The 13,014-nt window shown below is 32.9% G+C and overlaps 1 protein-coding gene and 1 long non-coding RNA gene across 2 annotated transcripts; both read left to right on the top strand.

Annotated features, from left to right (window-relative positions):
* Positions 1-4,034: 4,034 nt before the first annotated feature.
* On the top strand, positions 4,035-7,078 carry LOC145334332 (uncharacterized). The gene is made up of 5 exons (XM_080179761.1): positions 4,035-4,157; positions 4,349-4,481; positions 4,799-4,908; positions 5,908-6,052; positions 6,395-7,078. Exons 1-5 carry the CDS (start codon positions 4,146-4,148, stop codon positions 6,796-6,798), a joined length of 804 nt encoding a protein of 267 aa, XP_080035887.1. The 5' UTR covers positions 4,035-4,145; the 3' UTR covers positions 6,799-7,078.
* A 2,116-nt stretch (positions 7,079-9,194) lies between these two features.
* On the top strand, positions 9,195-11,308 carry LOC145334238 (uncharacterized). The gene is made up of 3 exons (XR_013884775.1): positions 9,195-9,265; positions 10,827-10,917; positions 11,215-11,308. It is a non-coding gene; the product is annotated as an uncharacterized LOC145334238 (long non-coding RNA).
* Positions 11,309-13,014: the final 1,706 nt, after the last annotated feature.

Genomic DNA, 13,014 nt, shown 5'->3' with positions numbered 1-13,014 from the left:
GACACTGTTTTATCGTATGGATGAGAACCAGTTCCTATCCACCGAATTCGAATGAATACGAGAATAGTTATTTGACACCTTGGGGCTAAAAAAACTAGTTTTAATCTCATAATTGTACTTTCTATATCCGCGGAAAGCCGTTTATAATACAATGCTAGACAGAGTTTTTTCGAATGGATGAGAACCGGTTCCTATCCACCAGATTCGAATGAATACGAGAAAATACTTTAAGGCTTTTTATTAGTACCTCTATTATCTTTTAATACGGACACAAACCAGAGTACAAGAAATTTTAATAGATAGATAGATTGAAATAGAGACAAAAAGAGACACGTCCTGTTCGCCCTATCTGGTCAAGTAGAAAAAAAGTAGATAATAGAAAGGAGAAACGCAGAGGGATAGATGGATAGACCGGCAGGGCCTATAAGGCCTAAAAAAGTAGGGTGGTTCCGAACAACAAAACTTGCAGTAGACCAGTCAAAATTAAGATGAATACACATTTTTATGTAAAAAAAGAATGGCAACTAAAGCATAGGAACCGCTGGATCTATATGATTATCTTTTACTCCTTTGCAATGAAGCTTCTTATAGATTCAGTATGGTTTATAACTATGTTTAAGATATTTTTTTTTAACTAAACTTGAAAGTGGAAATTCGACTAATTTAGAGGCTTCTAAGGGGCGTAACCGCAAGTCTTTAGTTATAGTAAAACGGGAATGGAATGAAATTGATACAAAATAGTTGTTTAACTCCAATGGTTCAACAACTATAACTTCAAGTTTAACTTGAAGACGATTCAGAGCAAATTTTATTTACAAAATTGTTGGAAAATTGCAGGTTTAATCCATAAACAATATAAATTTTCTAACAGTGAAATAAATAGCTTATATATAGGATCTTTAAATTTAGCTAAATTTAGGGAGGGATGGGATATTGGACTGTAAATTATACTGTTTCCCAAATGTATATAAACATGTTCTGTCATTCGTTGGTTTACTACGGTAAGAACTTTTGTCACATCTTTATTATGGTGAACAAAACAATTTTGTTTAGTCTTTGTCAAATTTTGAATTTTAAAAAGGGGTGATTTAGTTAATCATAATTAAGGTGTACATCGATTTATTGTTCCATCCATTGATCTATGTGTTTTAAAATAAATAACGATTTTTCCCTTTATTGCCAAACGTTATGCTTTAAACTAGGTGTTGTAAAACCACTTGAAATGCCATATCGTTAAAAGAATCCTTTTGTATTTTTTTTCAACTAACAAAGCAATTTTTAACAAGTATACACTGTAAGTATGAGCAGTTTCTAAAAAAATATCATATATGTAGCAGCGAAGCTACTCAATTACAGGGATCTAAAGGGATAAGACATTGGCCGAAAAATCTATGTAAATCCTCAATATGATACACAAAATTTCCCTTTCCGTATATCAAAATAAGTGGTTGAAACGTTTAGATACTCAACTTAATGATTGAATTAACCAATCAAAATTCAATAAAAGCCCTAAAAGTTGTTAATCCAATGGATAAGAAAACGTTATTATAAAACCTTGGGGACCAAATTTGTTACCTTATATCAATACACCGTAATATAGGGCGTAGACATTACTGCAGTTAGAGATATGCGCGAAATAATAAGAGAGAGATAGAAAGAGAGAGAGAGAGAGAGAGAGAGAGAGAGAGAGATAGACAGACAGAGAGAGGGACAGAGAGAGAGAGAGAGAGTGAGAGAGAGAGAGAGAGAGAGAGAGAGAGAGAGACAGAGAGAGAGAGAGAGAGAGTAAGAGAGAGAGAGAGAGAGAGAGAGAGAGAGAGAGAGAGAGAGAGAGAGAGAGAGAGAGAGAGAGAGAGAGATTAAAAAGAGATATATGTGTAGGATGAATAGAAATATTCAGATAAGTAAATAAATCGAAAATGATATTCTATTCTAATTAAAATTAAGAATAACAGGAAAGTGTGATATATTTTCTAGTATGGCTTTCAAACTAATTAATATCTGCTGGATTAGAACCAGTTCTTAGCCACACTGAAAAATAATGTATAGCATCATATTACAGTCAATATTCAACGAATATTATTATAAAAACTTTCTAATTTTCTCCCCTCCTCCCCAAATGAAAAAAGCTTGGACGCTTGAGGGAATGTATAGTAAAATATAGAGAGCAATGTACTTTGTACATAAAAAATATGTAGTCAAAGTTTTTTCTACGTAACTTTCTCTAAGGTATGAAGCTAGTAAAAGTGGCTGAATCAGATTATGACGTCAAAAAAATTAACCAATGAGAGGCGAGTATACACTGTAATTTAACAATAGTAACATTTGTAGTGGCCTCTCATTGGTTAATTTTATTAACGTCATAATCTGAGTCAGCCACTTTTACTAGCTTCAAGGTACTGACATTGTAATGGACGTACGGGCTAACCTCTATATAGTTAAAGAGATGCAGCGCTTATAAGAATGGGTCATCTCAAAAAACGCCTATCTCAGAAAACGCCCATCTCAGAAAACGCCTATCTCAAAAAACGCCTATCTCAAAAAACGCCTTTTTCATAAAATGCCCACTACATTTTTTACAAATAAAGCCTAATTTATAACTTGTATTCAATAGAATAATAAAATACCAATCCAACCAGTCAATACACTATGTACAAAGATGGATAAAATGGTAAACTAAAGAGTAGCTTCTATATTAAGAGAATAGGGATAGTTTTTTATAAATGGAAATTGGAGGATGGGAGAAAATTATTGGAAGGAGAACTCATTAGAGGTAAGGGTTTAATTATTGAACCTTATTGAAAAGTAAATCATTTTTGAATCTGATTAACCCTTAACGGTCGGGGGGGGGGGGGCGACCGATTAAGGTGTGGCAAGGGGCCCGACTGTAAAGGGTTAAAATATAAAGGAATTTAGGGATAACACATTACAAATATCAAATTGCTTTATAGTTTATAATAATTATTCTAAACTAATTTTTTTTTGAGGAACAGCTATATAATTTTGATAGTTTTATAGCATATCATACTTAATAAATATTTTTTATATTGTTTGTGTATGTTAATAATTAATAATTATATAACATGAATCTAAAATTTCTTTTAAGCATAATATAAACTATAACAAAATTTTGTGTTTTCCAAACTATTTATACCTTCCTTACATCCTACCCAAATTTCACAACCCTAATTTGAAATTCACCCAACCCAAATTCCTCAACATCTTTATGAATATCTCTTAACAAATTTACTAGGTCATATTTACAACATTTCAACCTAATATTCTGTTAATTCAAGATATTAGGTCAAATAATAAAGAAATATATCGCTAACAGCTGAACCGATATGGTTCTTATTTACAGTGAAACTTCTCATAGGTCCAGGGAAGGATTAAAACAGTTCACCCCATTGAAATGTACCCAGATTTTTTTACTATTTCTTTTTACCTTTACTTTTTAGTTCTCTCTCCACCCCTTCAAACAAGTGCGTCTATCGAGCCTTCTAGGGGCGTAGCCTAAGGTTCAAAACAAAAATATCTTTTCTTTTTCTCTAAATTACTGACGATGTTTTAAAAATAAAAGAGGCGTAAGTCCATTATATTGACAGGGAGGGAGGGGACATTGTATTGTAAATTATACTGGTACCAAAACTTTTATAAACACGATATATTATGTGTTGATTTAAAATATTGATTGGTTGGTTCAAGTTCAAACTTATTTAGTTCATAGTTTTTAAACAATAACTTTAATCATCAAAAGGGCTGATTTTGTTCAACATCATTAAGAATGTACATCAATTTATCATCCATTGTCTTATCCCCAGATCCCTGATTATTTCAATATATCTATCTATCTACTCAACCAAACAACATAATCTATTACTAAAGTAAATTAATTAAAGTATAACAACAAATTGAAACTAAAATTGTAGTGTTCTATTCGAGTATAAATGAAAAAAGAACCAATTCTATGACCGACCGGGCGTACGTTAGTACTTATGACCGGGGAGGAAAAAAGGCTGGATCGGAAAAATGCGGGGGGGCGAAGGGGTGGAAAAATGCACGAAAACCTTCGGGCGTGGTTGGGTATAAAAAGCGCTGCCATCGCGAAATTTCTTCAGACCGTTTAGCATCTCACTACTTACAACATGTATAAACTTGTAAGTCTTAATTTAATAATTCATATATATAAATTTTAATTTCAACTCATTGACATAATTAAGAAATAAATTAAATGTTTATGACGTCACATGGCTGAATTTTGAGACACTTTGTCTCACTCCTTGCTTTTTTTTATAATAGGATAATTTTCCAACGGCTGAGCTTTTATTATAATTATATTTTATTGTAGGGATTATTAACAGTTCTCGCTGCTTCCGCCTACGGAGCCGAGAAGGTTATAACCATCAACCACGGATTTGTTGGAGGCGCCTATGCCCCCTTCGGCTACGCTGCTGCCGCTGCCCCCATCGCTGCTGCCCCAGGTATGTCGACCCCATTTTTGATTAATGTTTTTAAAGATTTTTAAAACTTTTTATCTTGGGATGGTGGTGGTATCCTCCCCCAAATAGTAAAAACCTTCCCAGGACCTAAGAGAAGATAGGTTAGAGAGATCCTTCGATACAACATACAGACATCATGTTACTTTATTACAAGAATACCTGCTTGTATTAAGTTGTCTAAAACCATGTCTTAATATTCGGATTAATCGATGATTTGCTTCATTTATTTTTGGTAAAAGTTTAATATTATCATTTTTGCTAATATTTAGCCTTCTATAATTCACTGTTACCTTTTTTAGCTTATGCCCCCGCTGCTTATGCTGCTGCCCCCGCTTACGCCGCTGCCCCCGTAGCTGCCTATGCCCCCTATGCCCCCGCCCCCTATGTCGGAAGCCAATTCCATGCTCAGGTTTGTTTTTTATTTTACAGACAGGTGACATTGGACACTAGTACCCAAAGTTTGTAACATCTTCATTGATTTCAAATGTGTGACAGTATTTAGAGTTTTAATATCTCTACCATGGTAAAGTTTGTTATGAAACTTTGGGTACTACTAAAAATTACAGTCCAATGTCCCCACACTGGCTGCTTAGAAATGTATTAGCTATATCAACACTATTGGATCTTTCAGAACATAAAATTACATACAAATAAACTATTTATTACTTTAGATTATATAAATCACCAAATAAACGCAAAATAAGATTCTATTTATTAATTTTTATAATAAAGGATTTTTTTTAGTTTTCAGAATGTATGATTCCTTATAAATCTATATTATCTATTAGCGGCTTCGCCCCTAGCCTCTAGGGGCTTTGCCCCAAGAGATGACAACAAAAAAAATTCAAAAAAAAAAAAAAAATAAGAAGAACTAAAGAAATCTTCTACAAAAGAAATCTTCTACAAAAGAATTCTTCTACAAAAGAATATTTCTACAAAAGAATTATTCTACAAAAAAAAAATGGGGGGGATTTTTTTTGTTTTTGGGGAGGTTGGGGGTGTCCCACCCCCCAAGAAAATAGCTTAAAACCACCACAGGACCAATAGGTATATACCCTAAAGAGTAGAATCCAATCGGTTCAGCGGTTACCGAGATCTTAAGGGACAGACAGACGGACAGACATCAAGCTACTTTGTATTATAGATAGTATAATAGTATTATCAAATACGTCATACAAACATTAAAGCGAAGCTCAAAAAATTAAATTCATTATGTAATTATACATTGCAGGAAAGGCGGGGACTTTGTGCTTTTCCCAAAAAAAAACTTATTTGTTGTTGATTCAACAACTTTGGGGACATTTATTGAATTCTGAGCTGTATATAACACTAGTATCCAAAGATTTATAATAACTTTGAAGTCACTGTATTGTCCCTTTAGATCCCTGACAAATATTAATTGCTTTAGGATGAATTCGGAAACTTGAACTATGGCTACAGCAACCTGAACGTCGCCAAGCACGAGATCGGAAACGCCTACACCGGTGTGAGCGGCGGATACAGCTATGTTGATGCCAACGGCGAGCTCCAGACCATCGAATATGTTGCTGATGGTAAGTAATCGTAAAAGTAACAGGATGTCTGTCTGCCCTATGGTTAATAACAATTTTAAGGGTACATTTACCCATCCAAGAGAAATCACCCCTTAAAAATAATTCTTTTGATTTTTAAAAATAAAATTGAAAATCCTTTGTCATTTATAAAAAAAAAGTTGTTCTAATAAATGCATGGTCTGCTAGTAGCATCATAAATTTAGCGGCATTTTACCCAAACTTTTATAAAATAACATTAATCACACTTTATAAAAAAAGCCAAAATTAGCAAAGTTGCGTTTGCTTTAGTCCCCAAAGTCCATGTCAACAAATAGCATAAATATTATAGCCCTAATTTTATAGGACTCGGATTCCGTGTTGAGGACTCTAGACTTCCCGTTGCTCCTACCTTCAACCCTGAGCCCCTGGTTGCCCCCACCTTCAACCCCGAGCCCCTCGTCGCTCCCGTCTTCAACCCCGAGCTCCCCGTCGCTCCCGAGGACACCCCCGAGGTCGCTGAGGCCAAGGCCGCCCACCTCGCCCTGTTCGCCGAGGCCACCGCCGAGAGAAAGAGACGTGATGCTGACGCCGAGCCCGCTATCCTTGCCGGTGCCACCCGTGTCATCTCCGCCCCCACCCCTCTGATCCACAATGCCCCCGTGCTCCACGCTGGTCTGCCCTATGCCGGTTACGGATACCCCTATGCCGCCGGTCACGGATACGGTTACGGTTATGGTCTCGGTCTGGGCTATGCCGGTCTCTGGTAATTCACCCAACCACACCCTCAAAGCTATGAAAACATGTACAAAAAATCTACCAACTTATTAAGTGCCTTAATTTTACCACTAAAAGGGTTAAACAAAATTGAAGCTAGTCGTTAATGAAGGGTTAAATTACAAAGCAGCAAAAACAAATCCCAAATTCATACAGCAATATTATTAGTGTAATGTGTATGTAATAATTATATTTACATTATGTTATAAAAATTTTGTAAAATGAGATGAACATTAGTCGGTCTCTAACAAATAAAGCTTAGACAAAAATTAATATCAATTGTTTTTTGTTTTGTTTTAATTATAATAGCGAATAGCTCTATAAATTAGGTTTATCAGTCCTGTTATTAAGAAAATCAACATAATCCATAATCCACTAAAACCCGCTCTTATTTTGGATCTGCCAAAGAAGTAGGATTTGCAATTGTTATGGGCCATAGGTATAAGAAAGTAAGGTTATAGTCCCTTTCGTGGCAACGCATCTTATTATTAAGGGGTGTTTCTTCTTATTTTCACAGTAGCTTTTCTCCCATTTCTAGCCCCTGCGGAGGCTCTAACCCTGTGGGCCAATTGCTTAGCCCTTCGGGGCAATTAACTAACATAAAATAACCTATCAATGGTCATTGTAAAAATACGACGAAGAGTCGTTGCCTGTCACAATGAAATTTTATGTATCCTTACTTTTATGCGGAATTTAATTTTTTTTAACTTGTAAGTCTCAGAAAATTATTTTCAGTATGGCTTCTAAACCAATCATGAGAACCAGGTCTCAGCCATAATGAAAAATCATGTATAAAATAGTGTATAGCATCGAATTATTTTTTATAATTTTTCATATCAATATCCACGGAAAGCTGTCTATAATATGATGCGATGAATAACAGTTATAGATATGTATGTATAATTATATATGTCTATACAAGAAAGGACAGTAATTTTTATTTTAAAGGCATCAGTTGTCTTGAAAACTATTCTTGTTTTGGTGAGTTTTAATTTAATTTAGTTCTGTATATAACACAGGGATTTAAAGGGATAAACAATTGCCGATAAATTGGTGTACATTCCAAATGATGATAGACAAACTTTTCCATTCTGTAGATTACAATAAGCGGTTGATTCGTTTAAACACTAAATCTAATGAACCAACAATCAAAATTCTATAAAAAGTCTCTAATGTTTATAAGCCAACGAATAAGAAAAGATTATTTTAAAACTTTTAGGACTAGTGTAATAAACAGTCTATGTACCCTCAATCAATGATATAACATCTCTATAATCATGACAAAAATAGGTAAATGAGCTTCGCTTCAATTCTTATCGTCATCCTTGTTCTTTATTTGGTGAAAACAATAGCTTTTATGAATAAAGTAAATAAAAAAAACAATAACTTTTTATCCTAAGGCAACCATAACTTTTTAAAGCAAAGCTACTCTTGGTGCGTTGTCTTTTTGCGATCCTACAAATGTTCTAAAAAGTATGATTTTAAGTATACATCATTTATTGTAGGACTTTTTAATATACTAGCGGCTACGCCCCTAGAAGCCTCTAGGGGCACTGGTAGGAGGGGGGAAAGTTGACCTTATCCATTTTAAATTTGAGTTTCAAAAGAGTCAAAAAAAACATTTTTTTTGGGGGGGGGGGAGGGCCGATGGGGGTGTAGAACCCTCCCAAAAATAGTTAAAAACCTTCCCAGAACCTATAAGAAGCTTCACTGTAAAGGAGAACAATATCGGTTCAGCGGTTAGCGAGATCCTTTGGGACAGACAAAAAATGTTTACTACTTTATATAATAGGATACTAGTTGAATTTCTCCTATCATATAGAAGAGAGAGGAGAAGTAATTAAAGTAGCCTGAAACCAGCCCAGTATGTTAAGATTATAGTATACTGGTACCCAGGGACAAGGGAAGTTCTTTCTGAACAACAATTCTATTAAAATTATGTAATTTCATCACGAAACCTATATGAGTATCTAATATTATGAATGGTTCAACTCTTATAAAAATCGGCTTGTAGTAAAATACTTTAGAGTATAAATTCGCTAAACCTCATCATAAAAGTGTACACTATTAAATTTGAAAACAGCTGAATATCAATCAAAACAAACAAGCCATTTAACATAGAGATTTTATGAATTTTCAATTTATGGTCTAATGAAATGATAAAATTATTTTTTTCTTTCATAGTTATACATCAAAACAATGCCCATTATATCGTGTTACATTTTTGTGTGAATATATCTTCCTAAAAAATACAACAAAGATTTAGGAACATGGCCTGTTATTCGTTAAATTTTAAAATACACGTTTATATCATAGGTGATAATTTAATGCATTGCAAACAAATTGATAATATTTCAGCTATATCAAGTAAAGTGATTTTTAATTATACTATTTATGTAATAATTTCAGAAACGTTTGGTAAAATGTATTCAGTTTCAGACATTGCAAGAAACATTGCTGGTAACTATTTTAATTAACATTTATCAACCAGAGGCGTGCTGAAGGGGATGTTTTATTTAAAATGGATAGGAATAAAATTGACTTATTTTATTAGCGAAGCCACCATCCAATTCTCGTCATCAGTCCGTCTGTAAGTTCGTAACACTATGAGGGAAATTAGGTTTACTAAGCTACTTTTAAAACTACACATATGAATTTTGTCAACTTTCCCATCATTCTAGCGCATATTTGAGCATATAACATCCATAGCAGCCGGACTGCTTTAAAGCAGCTTTTAAGTTTTCTAATATTTTGGTTTTATTATTTTTTTTCGTTTTTAATCATATTTTCAAAAGTTGTGTTGGTAATAGAATCAAAATTAGGTTCCCCGTAGTTCTAAGAATTTTGTATTAACAAATGGACAAAAGGACAAGTGGCTTTATTGTTGAATTTTACGTTTATTTTATTTAACATCAAAAGGTTAATCAATTTAATTTCAAATCATAAAAACAGATTGACAAAAAGACATACTACGTCATTTATACACATGAGCTATTCTAAAACAATGTTGATAATTTTTTTAACCGTTTCAAATATTTATTTCCACGAAGTGGATTTAAACTTATTTAACTCATAGTTTTAAAAATATTAGTATTTTTATTGAAAATCATACTCTTACAATATTTTTTTCTGAAATGGCAACTTTTACTTTCTTAATTTTTTTGGCGTATTTGCGTAAAAGTCCCTTTCGTGGCAACACCCCTTAAGAGGCGATTCTTCGTATTTTCAAAATGACTTTAAATAGGTTATTTTAGGTTAGGCTATGTTATATTGGGTTAGGTGATAGCCCCTCAGGGTTAGGCAATTGGCCCTGCAGAAATAGGAGAAAAGCCACTTTAAAAATAATAAGAATCGCCCCTTAAGGGGTGTTACCACGAAAGAGACGATACCTGAATATCCTTGATCTTCAAACAAATATTAAATTTTTGATATTAATTACAATTCGTGGTACTGCCTTTTTAAAAGCAAAGCTTTTCTATAATTAGGGTCGGTCCGTCCGTCCGTGCGTACGTCAAAGTTAGCTCTTTACGTTAATTTAAACAGGTTAGAATTGTCCTATCGATTCCAAACTTTGCGTGATGAATCCTGTAGTAAATAGGTACAATTTAGAAAGCGTAGCAACTCTTTAATCAATACGAGAATGTCCGTACATCCATTTTAAACATGTCGATTTTTAACTTTTTTGACAACAAATTTTTGTATGTTAAAATTATTCGATTCTTTTGATTGTTTGAAAACTGATTCCTATTCCAACAAGGTACAATGTTATAAGCGAAGCATCTCTATAAACAAGTCCCAAAAATGTAAGTAGGTCCTTAAACAGTATCATCCATTAATGCAGTTTTGAACAAATTTACTTACAATATTGTTTGTGCTGATGCATTTAATATTCTGCTAATTCAATTCTAACAATCTACAAGTGTTAATGTTCGTTTGTCCTTCCATTTCATAGCTTCGCTTTTATGGATGTTGTCATCCTTGTTTATATTTGAATTTGTTCTCATAAAATTACTTTGTTAAGGATGGACCTTGAAAAATAGAAGAGATTTACAACAGGAAGTTATACCTGAGGCTATTGATAATGTCAAGATGGATCAATATGATTGGGTTAGGTAAGATTAATACGGTTATGTTTTACTTAAACTAGTTTGATACTTATGTCTACTAATGATGCTCTTTATCTCAACATATTTATTATAAATTCTGCATCAATTTTCTGTGGAAGACACCCTTTTTTATTAAGACTATTGCTATAAATCATTAAAATCTTTACATTTTATCTACAAGTTAGAGAATCTTATACAAAGACAACGGTTAGACAAACAAATATGATTATAGCAGTTCTGATAAAAATATCATGCATAAAATCTTATGTGTGTAAGAAGAAATAATTTAGATATTTGTTCTAGGAGAATTAGTAGAAGACAGCTAAGCACAGCCAATGAAGATATAAGAAGAACAAAAGAAATATTTGAAAACTTTCATGGGCCAAATTTAAAGCGGAAAGGGGTATAACAATAAAAAAGTACTTTAAAGTAGTAAGACTCAACACGTTTGCAAGGTCCTTTAGAAATAGGGGGTGGGGGGGGGGGTAATGCAACCATCTCGTAATCAATGATTAAATGGCACTTAGAATCCGAATTTCATTAGGAAACTTAATAATACTTGGTATGTATATTGGTTACAGCTTAACCGTTTAGCTGTATTTTTTGCTTTTTTTTATGGCAACTCTGATAAAAATTACGTAGGAATCAACAGCAAATAGTACCAGCAAATACCGGCTAGAACCGTTTTGGAGAGGCAAAGAGTATTATGTGGAGATAGGTTTCGTGACAGATTTGCCCTAAAAATAGCCAAAAAAATGGCTAGTTGCTACTTTTCCAACTTTTTGTTCATTTTAGGGAAAATAGACCTATCAAGTATAACTCATGCCAAGTTTCGTAACAAAATCTGGATTCTAAGTGCCATTTAATCATTGATTAGGAGATGGTTGCATTACCCCCCCCCCCCTTTTTTTTAAATTGTAAGCTCTGAATAAAACCTTTCTTAAATTTGACCTCATAGATGCTATGAAATCAATTTCCTTTAAGCTTTTAAATGATCAAACAAATTAAGGTTAAGAAGAATCAATAGCAATATAAAATCATCCAAAAAGATATCTTAGAGATCATTCAAACAGATTGGTACAAATATCATTAAAATAAAATGTCTTATTAGTGGCCAAAAAATTAGTAAGTTGTACTTGAATTGAAGGCTTTGATTTAACATTTGTAATAGCTGTAGCCTGTAGATAGCTAGTTTAGAATATTACCTTTCTGCACAATAGTATGACTTACTTGCATTTTAGGATTACAATTAAAAAAATGGTTCGGGTAGTTTTCTAAGAAAGGGTGTTTTAAGCTAGACAGGAAAACAATTTATATTATTTTACTGCATTGATATTTGTTATAAAGGTCAGCAATTACATGAAATAAAAAAAATTAAGCTATTTCATGAATATATTTTACTAAAATTTGTAATCATTTATGATTTAATGTTACCTATGTATTGTTATCATTTTTAATTGTTTTGTTAAGTTTGCTTAATTGATATGTAAATATATCATTAATTCAAAAACATTTTTATACATTATTGTTTAATTCAAAGTAAAAGGTTAGTTAGTTTTGTCTAAGTCTGTATTATATTTTTATAAGCAGAGCTTTTCTATAATTAGCTTTTTTCGTTAATTTAGGCATGTTAGAATTTTGCTATTGATTTCAAACTTTGCATGTTGATTCCTGTAGTAGTTAGGTACGATTTAGAAAGCGTATTAACATTACCAGAATGTCCGTACGTCCATTTTAAACATGTTGATTTTTAAAATTTTTTAACAACTAATTGTTATGTGATCTAATAATCCAATTGATCTGATTTTTGGTATACTGATTCCTGGGACAACAAAGTTCATTTTTATAAGCGAAGCAACTCTATAATAAAATCCTAAAGTTGTAAGTATGTCCATAAACATTATTCTGTATCAAGCAGTTTTTCAACAATTTTACTTACAATTTTGCTTCAACTCTCATGCATTTACATTCTGATTATTCAGTTCTGACATTATACAAATGTTAATGTCAGTTTGTCCTACCGTTTCAGTGCTTCGCTTTTATGATGTTGTCATCCTTGTTTAATAGCCTCGATCTAGGGGCTTTTTATTCAAATAGGCAGAA

This window comes from Acartia tonsa, chromosome 12 (genome assembly GCF_053477335.1).
Source record: "Acartia tonsa isolate MP-2025a chromosome 12, ASM5347733v1, whole genome shotgun sequence".
In the NCBI taxonomy this organism is placed as follows: Eukaryota; Metazoa; Arthropoda; class Copepoda; order Calanoida; family Acartiidae; genus Acartia; species Acartia tonsa.
The sequence above is the reverse complement of the archived record's forward strand: the minus strand, read 5'-3'. Positions and strand labels throughout refer to the sequence as shown.

Coding starts and splice junctions, on each gene's coding strand:
- LOC145334332 (XM_080179761.1), top strand. Junction 4,482..4,798: donor CCCCATCGCTGCTGCCCCAG/GTATGTCGACCC, acceptor TACCTTTTTTAG/CTTATGCCCCCGCTGCTTAT. Junction 6,053..6,394: donor CATCGAATATGTTGCTGATG/GTAAGTAATCGT, acceptor CTAATTTTATAG/GACTCGGATTCCGTGTTGAG.